The following is a 17,392-nucleotide window of genomic DNA, read 5'->3' on the forward strand; positions in this document are numbered from 1 at the left end:
CGAGATGACAAAACACCAAACTGGTTAACAACAATTTTTCAAAGTTCGCGTTGTTGTTGTTGCGTTGGCGTCAGTTGCGGCTGTGTGTGTCTGTGTGTGCAAGAGCCGAAACGGTAATTATCTTTTGACAGCACTTTGCTTGAATTTGGTATTGACATCCAGCTAAAGATCGAAGGCGATGGCAACGGCGACAAGAGCAACGCTTTAGCCAGGCCGACAGCTGAGGTTAAAACGTGGCCGATTAAACTGACAGCCAGACAGATGGACAGGCAGCCAAGCAGCCAGCAGGTAAATTGCCATTCAGGCGCACCACGGACAGCGACTGTTGTTGAAAACGCCAAAATTAAACGGGGCTCCAATATCGCAAATGCACACATACTTACATACGCACATAAGCATAACCATGTAGAAGCTAGAAGAGTATAGAACTACTTGTACTAACACACAGCATCATTAAAAGTTTTAAGAAATTTTTGTTTTACTTTATTTTTATTTAATGATTACTTATTTTTATTTAATTATTTATTATTTATTTTTATTTATTTATTTATTATATTTTTATATGTATGTAGCATAAACAAAATCACATTTTGTTCAAACTTCAGGTTAAAATTTAGACTCAATTCAAATCGTGGTGAATTTACAACAAAAAATATATATATGTACAATATACATACATGTGTGCGTAAATATACAACAAAAACAATAGAAAATAGCCAGCTGACACTGAAACAATGAAAGTTGAAGATCGAACTATCGCCCATCTCTAACGCGCTCTGTTTACCAATAAGCCGCTGCGCGCGTGTATGCGTGTGCATGTGCATGTGTGGGTGCGTATGTGTGCGTGCGTGTGGGATGAGCTAGAAGAGAAAAATGAAAACGGCGCCAACGATAAGTGAAATTCGTGCAAAGAGAGCACGAAAATCGAAGACAAAACGCAAAGTCAAACGAACGCCGCCAATTGAGACCATCGGAAAGAAAATAGAGCCGCATGCAAAATACCAAAGAAAATTGTGGAAAGTTCATAAATAAGCGAAATAACGATCGCGATCGCGATCGGGATCGAAAGCGGGATTGGGATTGGGATTTTTGCCACAGCGCAATTTAAATATAAACAAGTAAAAGTGAAGAAAAACGCGCGAAAGAAGCAAAAACAGCGAGGGAAAGAAAGGCAGAGCTACATAGAGATCGCGATCGAGATTGAGAGGCATGGCGAGCAAGCGGCTGAGTCTGATGCTGGAGGAGCAACTGCACTCCAACGATGGCGTCGCCAATCTGGAGCAGCGCTCGGCCAAGCGGCACAAGGCGAGCGACGAGTCGCCATTGCAGCGCATGCTGCAGCGTCAGATCTCCGGCGGCAACTGCACCGTCCACCTCTCGCCGATCACCGAGCTGGCGCACAATATGCGCGACACACAGCTGGATGGCGGCGGCTGCGGGACGCCCAAGTCGAGCACACTGCGCAGCTACAGCAGCATCTCGTCCAGCTACGACTCCAGCAACTCGCTGGATGACGAATATATGGCCATGTTTGAGCTGGAGGCACTGGAGCAGCGGCCGCCGGACAAGCTACCCGGCGATCTGGATGCGCTGATCAGCGGACAGCTGAAGAGCACCAGCGTGTGCACGGAACGCAATCGCACCGTGCGCCGTTGCCTCAGCATGTCCGAGCAGCAACTGGAGGAGGAGCAGGATCAGCAGCAGCAGCAGCACGATCAGCAGCAGAAGATTTCATCTCTGGCCGTGACGCCGGTTAAGACGAGCAACGTTAGCATGCGCAAAGCCGCCTCCATGAACGATGCGGACATCATGAACGCCCTGGCCGACGAGCCGGAGCTGATCGGGGATCTCAGTAAGCCGTGTGCCCTGCCCGTGCTGCTGCACGGCGTGCGCCATCGCGATCTGAAGACCATCTCGTGCGAGACGCTGGCGCGTCTAATGCGCGGCGAGTTCGCCGAACTGCAGAATCACTACCAGATCATCGACTGTCGCTATCCGTACGAATACGAAGGCGGTCACATACGTGGCGCCCTCAATCTCTATACGCGCGCCCAGATCAAGGACGCCTTCCCACCGTGCGATCAGGTCGCTGGCCAGCATCGCATCTACGTCTTCCACTGCGAATTCTCCTCGGAGCGTGGACCGAAACTGTTGCGCTACTTGCGCAGCAACGATCGCAACGAGCACACCCACAACTATCCCATGCTCGACTACCCGGAACTGTATCTGCTGCACAACGGCTACAAGGAGTTCTATGCCAGCTATACGGATCTCTGTGAGCCCTGCAACTATGTGCCGATGCTGGCGCCAGCCCACAATGAGGAGTATCGTCTGTTTCGGGCCAAGACCAAGTCGTGGCAGTGCGCCGATAGCGATGGCGGCGACAGCGGCATTGGCGGCACAGATGGCCACTCATCCTCCTCCTCTTTGTCCTCGAGACGTGGACGCACTCTGCACAAATCACGATCCCGCCTGCTCTATGCCGAAGAATAGAATACCCAGATGCATATGGCCATGATGGAGCTCAAGCAAATGATCTAGAATTTAGAGTGTCGTTCTGTTGCATTGATGATGCGCAGCGTTGCCAGACTGTTTCAACGATCGAGCCACTCGTATAAGATCTATTTAGTTTAGATGTTTAACCCAATGGACGCAAATTTGAAGTTTCGTTAAGTTGATGCGTTTTCCCATATATGTTAAGTGGAATTTATGTAATTGTTTAACTTGATTTTACGCTTTACGGTTAGCTGTTAACGGTTTACGATTTACGGTTCTGGTTCATTGTTAACAGTTCTCAAATGTTACCCCAAAAATGTCCTCTAGTCAGTGCAACAAAATTCATATATTTAAGCTATTTTCGATTATCATCCTTATGTATGTGTGTGTTTCTCTTCCATTCCTTCTTTATTTTCCTTTGGCGTTTAGTTAAATTTAGTTTTTCAAATTTTCTTTATGTTTAATTATATTGATGATAATAAAATTATTCGAAGCAAACAGTTTCCAAATCGGATACAAATCGCTTTTTAAGCTAAGATTTCGATCATATATTTCTATAATATATAGGATTAGGTGATCGTTAAACAAATGAAAGTATAATCTATATATGGAGCTTATTTGAAATTACAAAAAAAAATAAATATTTTTAATGTGATCTAGAAAATAAGAATATTTATGTTTAAATAAACTTCTTTTAATATAATCTTAATAAAATGTGGAAATATTGAAAATGATACCTTATACTTTTATTGAAGTTATAATTTAAAAAATAAAATGCTGTAATATAATTTCCCTATGTGGGTGGAGCTTTATTAGTTATGCCTAATATGAAACAATATTCAAGGTATTTTCTAGTCAGGCACTGTCATTTTAAAACGTTCTAATTTTATTAAAATATTGAATGCAGGCAATATATTTAAGCAACTAACTTAAACATAAATCTTTTCTGATCTATATTTAAAATATATAATTAAGAAACATGGCTTACAGAGCGATAGAGAAAAGGTAGGATGTCATATATGTATGTAGACCTGCGAATATGTATATATGTAAGTATGTACATATGTGTATGTATGCAGACAAACACTTTGGCATTTCACAATACTTTCGCTTGCCACGCCTTTTACTGCTGCTGCTCCTGCTACTGCAGATGCCTCTGCAGAGAGATAATAAAAATGAAATATTGCCCGAATGTGTTCGGTGCAACAGCTTCAGTTCAGCTTCTCTTTCTCCTTTCTCTCTCTCTATCTCCCTCTCACTCTCTCGTAGCCAACTTGGCTCCTATGTATTGCCACTGCCATTGCCATTGCCATGAAAATCGGATAGCAGACATATTTTATGTTGGCTAACTGGCAAAAGAAACTACGAAAAAAAATTACGTTTTATTTATTGCCAACAGCGGAATATTACGAATATTACACAAGAGACCGCAACGGGCGCCAACTTTCACCCACCGCCAGCCGCCAGGAGAGAAAGAAACGCATATCAAATATGCATACATATACAGATAGATGTGTGTATATGTACAATATATGCGGGATAAATCAGCTGAACGACAACTGTCTGCATACATTCCTATTGCAATTAATTACTCTTCTCTTAACTACCCGCGCATGCTCCTACATCTTTTTCAAATATGTATGTGTGCCTCTTCGTGCATGTGTGTGTGTCGAGCACAATTAGTGCTCAAGTTGAGTATATTGTGTGTGCTGGAGCGAGCGTCAACTCAGTGAGGTGAATACTACAAACTCACCATCCTTGTGTGTGAGCAGAGGGGAGAATTTCAACTCCTAATTTTATTCCCTTCATTTCATCAGATTTTAGAATAATTTTAAGTTTACATAAAAAATATAAATAATGTATATTTATCAGTTAATATGCAATTTTCACTTTTACATTCAACTCAACTTTAATTGTACAATTAATAACATCTAGACTAGGTTAGTAATCCACAAAGATATTCAAATAGTTCTTAAGGCTTTTAGGGTGAGTCGAAAGGCGCCTTGAAGCCGGCCTTGTTGTAGAACTCCGCTGGAAGAGCGTCGTCGGCATCAAAGAAATCCGAGTCCCTCGAGCAGCATGGCCCCAGCTCCAGCTTGACGATAGTGTCGCCCCAGAAGCTGAGCATCTTGCGCTCGAGCAGCTCGTCGCGCAGCTTGACAATCCACTCATTGTACTCCCAGGGCCCGTAGAAGCCAGCGTCGCTCTTGTACTCCTGCAACAGCTCGGCGGCCTTCTCGAACTCCGACGCGGTCGGCGTGCCCTCGAACAGTAGCTGCCAGATGGCTGTGCGGGCCGCCTGGCCAATCTTTTCAACATTCTTCTTGTGCACCTCGTCGGGCACAATGACGGTGGTCAGCACGTATCGCTTCATCAGGTCACGATAGTCGCTCAGCGGCTCTTCTGCACCGATGCGCGCCTCAAAATCGCCAGCCAGAGCAGACGCATTATTGGAATCACGCTCGACCTCATGGCTGCCATCCTCGTCACCGCTGGCGGCAGCCTTCTCGGCTGCGCGCGCCTTCAGGCTGGCCGCGAAGGGCGCCACACAGCCGGCATGGGCATAGAACTCCAGCGGCGGCTCATCCTCACTGTCAAACAGATCCGAGTCACGGGACCAGCACGGACCCAACTGTTTGGCCACAATCGTATCCCGCCAGAAATCGAGGAGCTCCCGCTTCAACAGCTCGTCCCGCACCTTCACTATCCACTCGTTGTACGGCCACGGCGCATAAAAGCTTGCGTCACTTTTGTGCTCTTCGAGCAGTTCGCTGGCCTTTTTCTGTGACTCAGCATCGCCGCACTCGTCGCTGAACAGCAGTTTCCATATAACGTCGCGGGCAGCACTGGCGATTCTCTTGAAGTTCTCCTTGGTCACCGCGTCGTCGACTATCTGATCGACCGTTACTTTCGTTTCGATGAGTCTAATGTAGTCCTTGAGCGGCTCTGCGGTGCCAATAACGAAAATGTTCTTCGGAAATTGTGAAAATACCATTTAATAATTCATTCATTTCCGAAAATCCACATGGCTTACCTCCTGATCTGTGGCATTCGTTTTTGCTGCTGTGGATGTCATTTCGTCTCCCCCTTCTGCGCTGTCGGCTTTGCGTTTTGACATTCCTCTTGATTGTTGTCACTTTGTAAGGTTTACTTTTAATTTCACACTTGTTCGCAACAATCGATAAATAGCAAAAAATTACCAAAAAATACGCTTTTTACTCCACAATTTCTTAAAATGCTCCACATTTAACAGAATTCAATACTCTTAGCATGGTCTCTGTTAAGAATATGGTATTTTAACATTAAAAACGTACGGTCACACTGATTGCTTTTAACAAAAAATATTCGTGCTTGAGAGTTTACGCTTGTCCCCAATTCTAAAACAACTAATTTAAATTGCAATTAGTTGCGCAACAATTCAATTGAGGCGTGTATTGAGCTGCAAATAATCGTGGGTGCATTTATCGCAACATCAAGTGTTGTCCTCCGGCTGTGTTTCGTCTGTGTCCCATTCAGACTTGGTGAAAAAGTTTGAGGTTACAATATTTGACCACGGCAGCAAGAAGCCACACGACGTGTTAATGCCTCCCGCAAGCAATAAATTACCCATTCAAATAAATATAAAACATTTCTAATACGAGTGTAGCAGACACTAAAAAGAGCCTGCAACCAAAACGAAAATCCAAAAATCAATTGCATTTGTGTCTGTGTTTGTGCGTGTGAGTGCAAGTCCAAGTGTGTGCGTGAAATTCCATACTCTCGTACTCGAAAGACAACGAAAAAGTCTCAAAGTTATACTCAAATGTGTATGGCAATTGTGGTAAGTGCACAAATAGTTGCCCAATAATAGTAAATAGATCAAAGTTCATGTATTTAGGCCGAAAAAGGGCACAGCGCATGCAGACAGTCCATGTACATGTATTTGTGTGGGGAGTGTGACCAAAGTCAGTAATTAAATTAAATACCATGTCGACGAAGGGGGTTCATTGCCTTGCAACGATTTCTCTGTTGTACTTGCTGCACTTTGCAAAGTAAATGCATCCTAGGGCGTGACTGGGTTTGCTTTACTTCAATTGAGGAAACTAGTTATCCATTATCCTCTTTGTTTTGCTCAGTGTCCGTCAAGTTCATGGAAAAGAAAGGCAGATAGTAATGCAATGAAGTAATGAAATACGATTCATGATGAAATACACGCAGGATTCATCCTTTTATATATTATTCTCAATTCTGAATAAATCACGTCATTTGCATTTACATTTATTTTAATGACGGACTAGGCAAACTCGAGCTAATTAGTTTCGCGTGCCTATTTAGTTAGCTTAATCTACAAATGCAATCTCTTGCTATCCCTCTCTCTCTCTCTTACAGGCACGGAGCGTGCTGTGCCTGTGGTGAATTGGCATGAGTCGAAAATTCGCCAACTTGTGAAATGATTCAGAATTTGGATTAATGCTTATTCAATTTTAGTCCACTTTGCCTATGAGGTATTGACCCACATGCACTTGCATATACATCCATATATGTATGCATATATATGCTATATTAAATATTTATGTACATTATGACGTCGCTAGATGAAAGTAAATGTCTGCACTGGATTGACCCGGTTACAGTTATAACTGAAAGTAGCGCAAATGCAAAACTAGGGCATGACCAGCACAGACGAAGGAGAACAGAAACGCTCTGAGATGCATACATAGATATATGTATAAAAGTATGTGTATGTATGTACGTATATATGCCGATGCTCTAAATTTGTGTTTACTTTCATTCGCAAATACAAATCGTACTTATGTATGTATATATAAATGTATATGTATGTATGTAAATATGTATGTACGTCAGAGCGCTCACTAATATCTAATCTATATTAAATGCTCAAACAGATTTATCATATCAACGTCAACTGCAACAAAATAATATTTAACCAACAAATAGACGACGCAAAAAGATTCACTTGAGCAAAAGACGAAAAAAAGATTTATATTCGGTTCAGTTGAATTTCTTTCCGAGCAATTGAGGACGCGATATACATCTCCATTCCGCCTAGTTATCGTATTTATTTTTAAACACATACACACACAGGTAGAAACAGCAATGAACATAAATTTATTATCAGTTTGCATCGGTCAAGAATTGCCTGCTGGTATGTGCACTCAACTAAGTTGAAAGTTATTCTTTAGTTTATTCATTTGTATGTATGTAAATATATAAATATATACCGATAGTATTTATACATTTGTTTTTGTCTCGTCTGCAAGACACACAAACATACGTGCAACTCTTTGTCATTTGCGTCAATGCGAATAAACAAATAATCTAAATGAACGGCCTAGCGTAACTGTAAAACAAAAGCCAGCCAGTATTTATTTACATACAAGCATACATGTACGGTAACCAAGTGCCTAATTGTAACTTTAAATAACCGTTAATCCAATTGCATATGTAGCTCCCGGTGTGAACTCTCGCTCTCTCTTCTCGCTCTTCTGTTTTCAGTTTCCGTTCGTAGCGCTCTGTACATTCTCTGCGATATTTGCGCTGTCCTTGAACAAGTTCAATGATATTGCTCAGCGCATAGCATTAGTGTTGTTGCTGTTGTTTTTTCTTTGTTTTATTTTTTGATTGTTTATTCTTAATATTAAAATGAATAGAGCGGTGGATATACGACATGTACGGTCCCAATCAACTGTATTTAATGTTATTTGATTTTATTGTCTGCCTTCTCTACGTACGCCTTGTGCCATTTCGAAATTTGCAAATGCATGTACATATGTACATATGTATCTTTGTACATTGCGATTTCATATATTGTATGTATGTTTATGTTTATATGACAGCTCGGGCATCCTTCAAATTTAAATAAAATATTTAATTTAGCTTTTAAAGCCAACAATTCACTTAAGGCACGTCTGTGTGAGTGTCGACACACAGAGATCTTTTTTCATGTTTCTGCGATTAGATTATGAAAGCTGAATACAGATAATATGAAATATTATTTAAATGTCTTCCCCTGGCGAATAATTTATTTTAATAGACAGTTTTTCGATCGAATTTTGTCTGCAAAAACTATTTGTCAACAGCAAGTATATACATATATAGTATATATGTATATATTTTCACTATTGTCACGTTTCCGGAAGGCGTGCGATTTGCGTTAGTGTGTGTATGTCATATCTAAATATAGAAAAGGAAGAAAACGACCAAAACATGCAATATTTACAACGTCAGTTGCCGTTATTCGCTTGCCAAAGGTGGGGGATGTGGAATTGGGAACTGGGAGTGGGAGTGGAACGTGGCACAGGGAGAGATAAAGAGAAAGAGAGATAGAGGCGACACTAAAACCACGAGCCAAGTCTAAATATAGTTAAGCAAATATTGTTGTTGTTGCTGCAGCCGGTGTTGTTGTAGTTATTGTTGTTGTTGTTGCTGTTGGCTGCCATCTAAAGGGAAAACTGCATAAAACGACGACAATTTTTGACTGGATAACCTTGCAAAGGGTTCTTTGCTGGCATGTGCAAGCGACATTTACTGCGCGAAATCGTTCCTTGCCTGATGGGTACGACAAAAAGAGCGAAAGAGAGAGAGAGAGCGAGAGAAAGAGATAAAAAGTAATCAGAACTTGTTCTTTAGGTATTCTATCTGCGGCACAAACAACGGTTGTATCAACAGCGATTGCAACCTTCAAACTGTAATCATGCTCCATACATGTACATATGTACATGTACATATCTGTATATGCATTGAATCAAATGCGATAAAAGGGCTGACGCATTTTCCGGCTCAAGACGTCATCAAAATTATTGTTGCCTTGCTGCTTGGCACCAAAAGATTATCAGGCAATAATACAAGACTCCTCAGGCACTTCACATACACAAGCTGACAAACGCCGTATCAGTGTATATATAGATATATATATAAGGCTATATACTAGCTTGAAGAGCACTTAATGTTGAGAAATGTGCGTATGTGCCAAGCAATATAAATCGTAAAAAGTTTTGATTAAAGTAAAATAGCTTTAATACTGATAAAAGACGAAAGAAAAAAAAATATCTTAAACAAAAGTGAGAAACAATGAGTATAAGGTTAGTTGTGCTCATGAGCAAACACTGAATACAATATAGAAATCGATATAATATTCAAATGTAGCATATATGCACTGCAGAATTACAACTTGCATTTTTGATCTTAATTAAAATTGTGAAGCCGGCTAAAATGTTGATGTAAACAAATAATTATTTTTGCTTTAAATACTAGAACACTGCCCCACATATTACGTCATTCAATTGCGCGAATTATAGTTTATATAAGTTTTATATATGTATGTATAATTTGTAGTGTATGCTTTATCTATTTTAGATCTTTTATTCAATCTAATAACATTAAATACAAGGAGAGAAACATGCAAGAAAAAATGAAAATCATGCACAAAAATTATTAAGTTCAAATTGAAATTATTAAAAACGCAGAATTTCCTTGTAATACAATAAGATAATATATTTTCATGAAACTAATTAATTTAAAAAATATATGTATAAAATATATTTTATTATTTTGTGGTCATAGGACTTAGACAAATTAAATTGGTAGAATATTCAAATGCAATGATATTTAATACTTTTATTTAATAACCTTTAGATAATTTTATTATTTATATTGAGGACTAACGTCAATGTTAATGTCGAAATAACTGCTCTTAGCAGTACGTAAACAAATTATCTATAAACTAGGAGCGAATATTAAATGCTATTTAGCATTCATTTTTCCTACGAGTATAAAAATAGAACGAGAGCTTCATCGACTCTACCTGAACTTTTTGAGCCACCTTCGATTAATGGGTATCCCATAAACATAGACAACGACCTCATTGTGTGCCGTATCTCTACCCAACCCCAAGCCTTCAGTGCCGATAATTTCCATTATGAAAGTGAAAGGGCAGACTAGCATTTTGTGTTGTGTTTACACTTGGATTAGCCACGCCCTCAACACCTCCTTTGCTGTTCATACAGTCACAACCAACAGCCAGCAGCCGGTAAATCAATATTTCGGAGCAAAGTCGCAATAGTGTCCTAGTTATTTTTTTTAGCTTTACATGTGCTCTACTTTTTGCTCAAAATGTGCCAAATACTGAATTGTTAATGCTGTTGATCAAACAACTTTATTTGCTTGAGTTAAATAAAGTCTTTTAAGGTTTTTTTTTTTTTCTTTTTTTTTTTTATAATAGTTAATGCATAGGCCATTTAATAATACATTTAAAAAAAATAAGAAAAAATCATAAGAGGATTGCTTTAAAGCGAATGATCGTTTATATATTTATTATTACTATTACTATTATTATTATTCTTATTTTTTTGTTGTTGTTATATATATTTATTATATATATATTTATATATTTATATTTTTATAACTAATAGGCTTGGAATTTTTTATGTGATTTTATTCTAGTTGTATAATGTTCTTAGATCGATTTTTTTTGATCCCGAATAGAGTAAAATTGAAATAATCATATAATGACATTTTGTATTAGATCTCTAATAATGATCTCTATACCTCTATTAATGAAACCTTAAATTTTCAGTCGAAAATCGCAAATCGTAGTTTATTAGTGATCCAAAATATTTACTGCTTAGAATATTTTATATCATTCATGTAGCTCTGTTTTGTCCAATATTCTTCTAGTTTAAAATTATTTTGCCTTTAATGAAGGCTTACTGTCTAGAATATTGCCGCATTCAAACTTTTGTCCTACAAACTTTGACTTCCATTTCGCTCATTTAGCAGATCAAATTTGTGTATCGCGCACAAGTTTAGGTAAAAAGTTCCTAGACCTTTGTCTGAATCAGTTAATCCATATATAAATATTTATGTATTTATTATTTTCTTCTTTAAATCGTAATTGTTTTTTGCACTTTCATGCAATTAGTGATATTGATGATTCATCACAATTGGCCATATATCAGGCAATGTCTGACCAGTGTCTGGGTCTTACTTGAAAGTTATTCCCTTGAATTATAAGGGCACGTTTGAGCATATTGAATGACAGACGAATCAGGTTTCTTCCCGTCGTTGTTTAGTTTGATATAAAAAAAAAATATATATATATATTTCTCATTGCTTTTTTCCTTTCATTTAGCAATATAATAAAAAAGTATATATGCGTTTTTTTCGGCTGTGAACTTCGATATTTTATATCAGATTTTGGATTTTTTTTTTTTTTTTTGGCTGCCTTGTTGTCTAGAGAATACCCAAATTCGCATACCTAAGAGGGTTCATATCTGTTTCCATTATTTTGTTCCTTGTGCCGACGAATCTTCGACTCCTTCCGTTGCGTTAGTGTTAATGTTGCTGTTGTTGTTGCTGTTGTTTGTTTGTCTGCCAGCGACATGTTTCACAATGGCATTGACTTGTCTGGCCGGAGTGCAATCAACTCTTGGCTCTCTGCTCTGCTCACTTTATCCTCAATTTCTTTGGCCAGAAAAGTTTCAAGCTTACCTTCCACACTATGTCTCTCTATCTCTCTCTTTCTCTTTGTCATTACCTTGCGAAATCTTTTTCCCTCTATGTACTTCTTCCACTCCACTTCTGCACTTCCTCCCCTTTCGCTGCTTCAACTTTGTCTACTGCCCTTCTCCCCTCTACCCTCTCTCTCTATATGTCTCACGCCTTCCCTGTCTATATACATACTTCTTTCTCCAACTCTTTCTTCTCACTTTCCCCTTCTTTCTGCTCATATATTTTCCTCTTGAGATATGAATTTAATCTTGTGTTCCTCGAGATATTCGTAAATTTAATTCAATTTTTCACTTAAATTTAATGCTTCAAAACCTTGAGTTGCTGCCTGTATTTTACATCACTGTGCAATATACATATATATGTTTATATAAGTATATACGTCATATTATACAGATAAGATTAGCTAACGGAAAGTGTCTCGTGTCTACGAATTTAGTGCCAAATAAGGCTAACACGATTTTCGTCATGTCGCCAAGCGGATTGAGCTGGCATTTTCCAGTCTGAATTCTTATATACTAGACGGACGTAATACACAGGCTAACAATAAATGAAAATCGGTACAACTATCTAAGAACTCTTTTAGATTTATATAATTATACTAAAAATATAATTAATTCAGCAATGTTTAACTAATAAACTATAGTCAGGTATTTAGATCTGGATTAAATGCAAATGCCTTAATAAATCATTTAAGGTCTAGTTTAGATGTGAACGCCTTTTAATAAAGTATTTATGATCTGGTTTGGATAAGCCCACACAAAGCAAAATGAAGTTAGTCAAGTATAGGTATAATTTATCATTTATCTATTTATCAGGCACAAATGTATACTATAAAATAACTTTTTCGCATTGATAGACTGTAAAATACCCTGTAAAATAGTTATGTTTGCATATATTATACAGACTTCTCAAACGAACTAGACTCATTATTTCAAATCAAAGTGTAGGGTGTTGAAAAATTAGCCATGAACTTGAGCTTTTCATAGTCCATGAAAAATAGTCTGTGGTGCACATATTATAAAATATAGTTATGTGAGGCCTTCACTTCCCTGATATATCAAGCAAATTAGCTGAGCGCATTGAAGCGTGGCATGGGGCTTTGTTGTATAGGGGAAAATTGCTGGAAAATTCATCCGCCCACTTGGACGACCGTGTGGGTAACAACAAAAATAAAAATAAAACACAATTACAATAAATTACAATTTACACTACAAATGGGCACATAGTACCTGCCCAGCCATAGTCCGACTGTCTGGAGCCTCATTTTACTGTCGTCATATTAGTTTAAACTGGTTTCAATTTGAACTGCAATTGTTTTGCGGCCTGACCTTGAGTGTGTTTGGTTGCTTTTTCTGTTATCGTGCGATAAATAATCAGATAATTCTTTATAATTTAACTGTCGTAAGTTGGTTTGTTATTTTTCTTAAATATCGTTGACCTTGGCTCGAAAGCTGTCGAGCGGTATTTGCATTCCGATTGAAATAAATTTAAAAAAAAAGTTGGAAAACATTTCTATACTTTTTTAATGACTTTGTTAATGGGAAAAACTTACATAATAAACAAATGTATTTTTAAAAATGTGTATTTATATTATGCTTCGCAAGTACGTAGAAATACATATGTTTCTTTATAATGAAAAAAAAAAAAGCAACGCAAACGGAATATGAAAAAAATTCCAAAAATAAATACATTTTAATAGGCCGGTCTCTCCTATACATAAGTTTTTCTCTCATAGTGCCAATTTGCTGTTGTGTAATTTACCTTTGCAGTCGCATTTTGAGTCTCACAGAGGATATAAATAATATAGGCGCGTCGCACCTAATATTTCGAAAGTAAATATGTTAAATATAACATAATTCACACATTATGATTTGTTGAAGTTCTATTTTCGATTTAATACATGCGTAAATTTTTATATAATCCTAATGACTATGAGTTATAAATAATTATGCTAAATACATAATTGTTATTAATTTTTATCGGGATTTCCTATTGCTTTCGTGTCAGATAACACGAGCTGTAGCCTGCAGTTTGATAATCTCTAAATTAATCGATATTTCGATTGGTCGCTCTTGGATTTGAAATTGAGGTGGGCCACACACGAAATTGGCTTGCTTTGTTTGTCTTTAACGCAATTGAAAACAATTTAAGGCGACAGCAATTCATACGTCTCGTTAAAAGGCTTAAAAATGCGCCAGAATAACCAAATATTGCTTCGAGACGGGAGCATTGTACGTACGTACGTATGCAAGTACATATGTAAATACATCCATGCACACACATATATATGCATATACATATATATACGTGTTTGTCCATATTCCATAGCGATGCGAGTGAACTAATGTGCGTCACAGCGAGAGGCGAGAGCCCAAACACACTCGCAGCTGAGAGAGAGAGAGCAAACAAAACAAATGAACCGCAAGTACTCGTATTCGTATTCGTGTCGCACTGTCGTTCGTTTTTCATACGATTTCTGCGTCAGGTTCGCTCTCTATATTTTGTTCGCTCAGGCTAAGTTCCTCGCCCTCTCCGCCTCTCTTTCTCTGTGTTTCTCTTTGCTGCGCTCACAGTAATTGTTGTTTGAATTTGTATTGGTTGATGGCTGGCTGGCCTGCTCCGGCAATGAGTTGGCAACGTTCAGTCGATAGCAAAAGATGAAACAGTGCTCATCGCGCAGCATTTGGTGTCTGCTCAGTGTAATCGATCAGCGTCTTAGAATTGACACCTGTCGATATCTAATCGAGATATTATCGCGCCGCATTACTGGCGACTAAGATTAGAGTCGGTATTAATCACTTAACACCATATACTAATTATAACTAATAAACAAATAACACCAGTGTCATCATTTATCTATATATATTATAGATAGTTGTTTGTATATACCTGTCTCTCTGTGTGTGTGTGTATATATATATATATATATCTGTGTTTGTCATTTGCAAAGACGCAAAACAAAATACATTGCATAAGTCTAGTAAAAACCAGAAAACGCCAAGTAAACAGCTGATATAGTATGTATGTTCGTACATACATGCATACGTATATATGAACAGATATTTCACTCCCATACGTACGTTCGTTTCGCGTGATTCTGAGCTCCCAATGCCCCAAAGGTACAAACAAGTGAAAGTTGTTCAAATATAAATCATGTGGCCCAAAATGACGAAACCATTCACGTCTAAATACATATATTTGTAGACAAATACCAGGCTATACGATTTCCAAGAGTTTGTTAATTAGTTCTACGTTTCCCACTCGAAAAGCCACAAGTTCTACGATTGCTCTATGTGTGTGTTTATACATTTGTTCCCATGCTCATTCCATTTTTATCAACAATATTATGCCAAATTTCAGCGGAATCGGATTGTTTGTATAGTTATATTTAAGACCTGCATAGACCGACCGACCGACCGACCCACACACCTTCAAACAAAACTAAATATTTGCTGAAGATATTTTCCATATACAACTAAACATATGCAAAATATTTATGTATATAACAAGACTGTGTGTGTGTGTGTGCACCAGTGTCTCTCTATATACATATATTATACAATAATATTCGGTTGTATCTAGTTTTGACGCGCTGTTATACACATATCCATCTATATATGTATGTGGCTGTGTTTCTTAAAAGAAAAACAATCGGGACAAAGCGAAGCATTGTGAAAATCTGTGTATATTTGGAATTTTGTCATATTTTAAATATTTTCTTGCTGTATCATTCACATACATATTTACAATCGCATATATATAATAATAATAATCTAACTTTGTACTAACTATTCCATTTTTCTCGCATTCCTCTTGCAGTTGGTTAGACCTGTTCCCACATCTATGGAGTTTCATCTAGACAGTGCAGAATACTGCCAGGCACAGCACAAATAAAAAGTAAGTCTAGGGCAGACATATATATACATATATGTATATATATGTCTGTATTCTGTCAAAGGTCAAGAATGTTGCTGAACTTTTAAATGCCGAAATGGTGAAATTCCCGAATTGCGTGTAATTTGCTCAATTGCTCCCCTCGAATTCTTCTCCCTTGTACTTGTCCACAGAAAATTTTGAACAATTAAAGCGAAATGAACGAAATTCAAGAGGGCCAACTATAAATTTGGCAATTAATCAAGCTAATTGAACAGTCAATTTAAAATTGACGCAACAATTGCTTTAAATTTGAGAATTTATCGAAACGACTGCTGAAAATTTAGCTAAAGAGACAAACTCTAGTTCTCTTCTTATGAAACAAATTGGTTCAAGTTTTAAATTGTATTCAATAGAATTTATAGAGTAGATTAACTTGATAACAGTTTATCCAGATTTCCAAATGCAGAACTAGGTTTCCAATAGATGAATTCTTGTGTTTGTTAGCTTAGCTTGTAATCCTGTACATATTATATTGTATATACTCTATATATACAATTCTAAGTGCAATTTTTAAGTAGGATTTTTCACAATTTACTCACAACTATGCAAAAGAACTTTACTGTCAATCAATCAAATTGGTTCAAATAAAGAATTTAAGTACTCAAGAAACAACAGCTGAATTGCTGAATAGAACTAGTGGTTCATGAACATTTCAAAAGCACCTAACTTTAATGTGGAAATTTAATGTAAATGCTAAACAGAAACAATCAAGACTCGCTGATACTTAAAAGTCTAAAGGGTATATTAAAGTCAAGCACCCTCTAATTTGCGATTACTATCGATTATTGACCAATGCTTTGTTTGAATTTCAGGTAATCAAGAAGCAAAGAAGGCCGCGATAGCCTGAGACAACGCGCTGTCATCCTCTGCCCGGAAGTCAACGGACGCCAAAACTGATTCGAAGCGTGGAGCGCGGCAGAGTTCAAGACAGAAAGACACTGTTCAACAGAGCGGGAGAGACAGACAGACAGAGAGAGAGAGAGAGATAGAGCAAGAGAAGGAGTTGAATTAGGAGCAGTCCCGAGCGAAAGTTTTTAACGTCTGGGTGAACTGAGTTCATATCACAAAGAAATCACATTTAACCGTAGGGTGCCACAACGAAAAGTGTTTGGAAACAAGAATTGTAAACATTGAAGAGGAGCAGCAACTGCGCCTGAAATAAATTTAATTCGATAGATTCGCCGATAGATTCGATATAGCGAAATTCACAGGGATTTTTACTAGACGGGGTTGAGGCACAGCAAAAAATACTTATATATTTTTTGTGATAAACGTTTTGAAGGTATCCAAAATTTGTACTTAATTATTCATTTATACTTAAACAATTATTTGGTTTGGTGTATAAATCTAAAGCCTGCTAAAGGAAAAATAAGAAAAAAAAAGAAATCTTATATTTATATATATTTTTACAAAACCAATTTCTAAAATTACGCTGAATTTTTTTCTATCT

At 37.7% G+C, this 17,392-nt stretch overlaps 3 protein-coding genes across 4 annotated transcripts; 2 read left to right on the forward strand and 1 right to left on the reverse strand.

The window, feature by feature from the left end:
• Positions 1 to 608: 608 nt before the first annotated feature.
• Positions 609 to 2,994, forward strand: twe (twine). Its single transcript, XM_018004585.2, has one exon. It carries the CDS (start codon positions 1,210 to 1,212, stop codon positions 2,491 to 2,493), a length of 1,284 nt encoding a protein of 427 aa, XP_017860074.1. The 5' UTR covers positions 609 to 1,209; the 3' UTR covers positions 2,494 to 2,994.
• Positions 2,995 to 4,338: 1,344 nt separating this feature from the next.
• Positions 4,339 to 5,697, reverse strand: EndoGI (Endonuclease G inhibitor). Its single transcript, XM_018001876.2, has 2 exons — positions 5,531 to 5,697; positions 4,339 to 5,467 (listed from the first exon to the last, which is right to left on the reverse strand). The coding sequence occupies exons 1-2, from the start codon at positions 5,612 to 5,614 to the stop codon at positions 4,478 to 4,480; spliced, it is 1,074 nt and encodes a 357-aa protein (XP_017857365.1). The 5' UTR covers positions 5,615 to 5,697; the 3' UTR covers positions 4,339 to 4,477.
• An 8,912-nt stretch (positions 5,698 to 14,609) lies between these two features.
• On the forward strand, positions 14,610 to 17,328 carry LOC108610060 (uncharacterized). 2 transcript variants are annotated; one of them, XM_089463587.1, is made up of 3 exons: positions 14,610 to 14,794; positions 15,826 to 15,903; positions 16,755 to 17,328. In XM_089463587.1, exon 1 carries the CDS (start codon positions 14,664 to 14,666, stop codon positions 14,781 to 14,783), a length of 120 nt encoding a protein of 39 aa, XP_089319713.1. In that variant the 5' UTR covers positions 14,610 to 14,663; the 3' UTR covers positions 14,784 to 14,794; positions 15,826 to 15,903; positions 16,755 to 17,328. The 2 variants fall into 2 exon arrangements, with proteins under 2 accessions (XP_089319713.1, XP_089319712.1); XM_089463586.1 differs by having other exon boundaries at positions 14,622 to 14,790.
• Positions 17,329 to 17,392: the final 64 nt, after the last annotated feature.

This window comes from Drosophila arizonae, chromosome 3 (assembly GCF_054131065.1).
Source record: "Drosophila arizonae isolate 15081-1271.41 chromosome 3, UAZ_ARI_1.0, whole genome shotgun sequence".
NCBI classification, from domain to species: domain Eukaryota; kingdom Metazoa; phylum Arthropoda; class Insecta; order Diptera; family Drosophilidae; genus Drosophila; species Drosophila arizonae.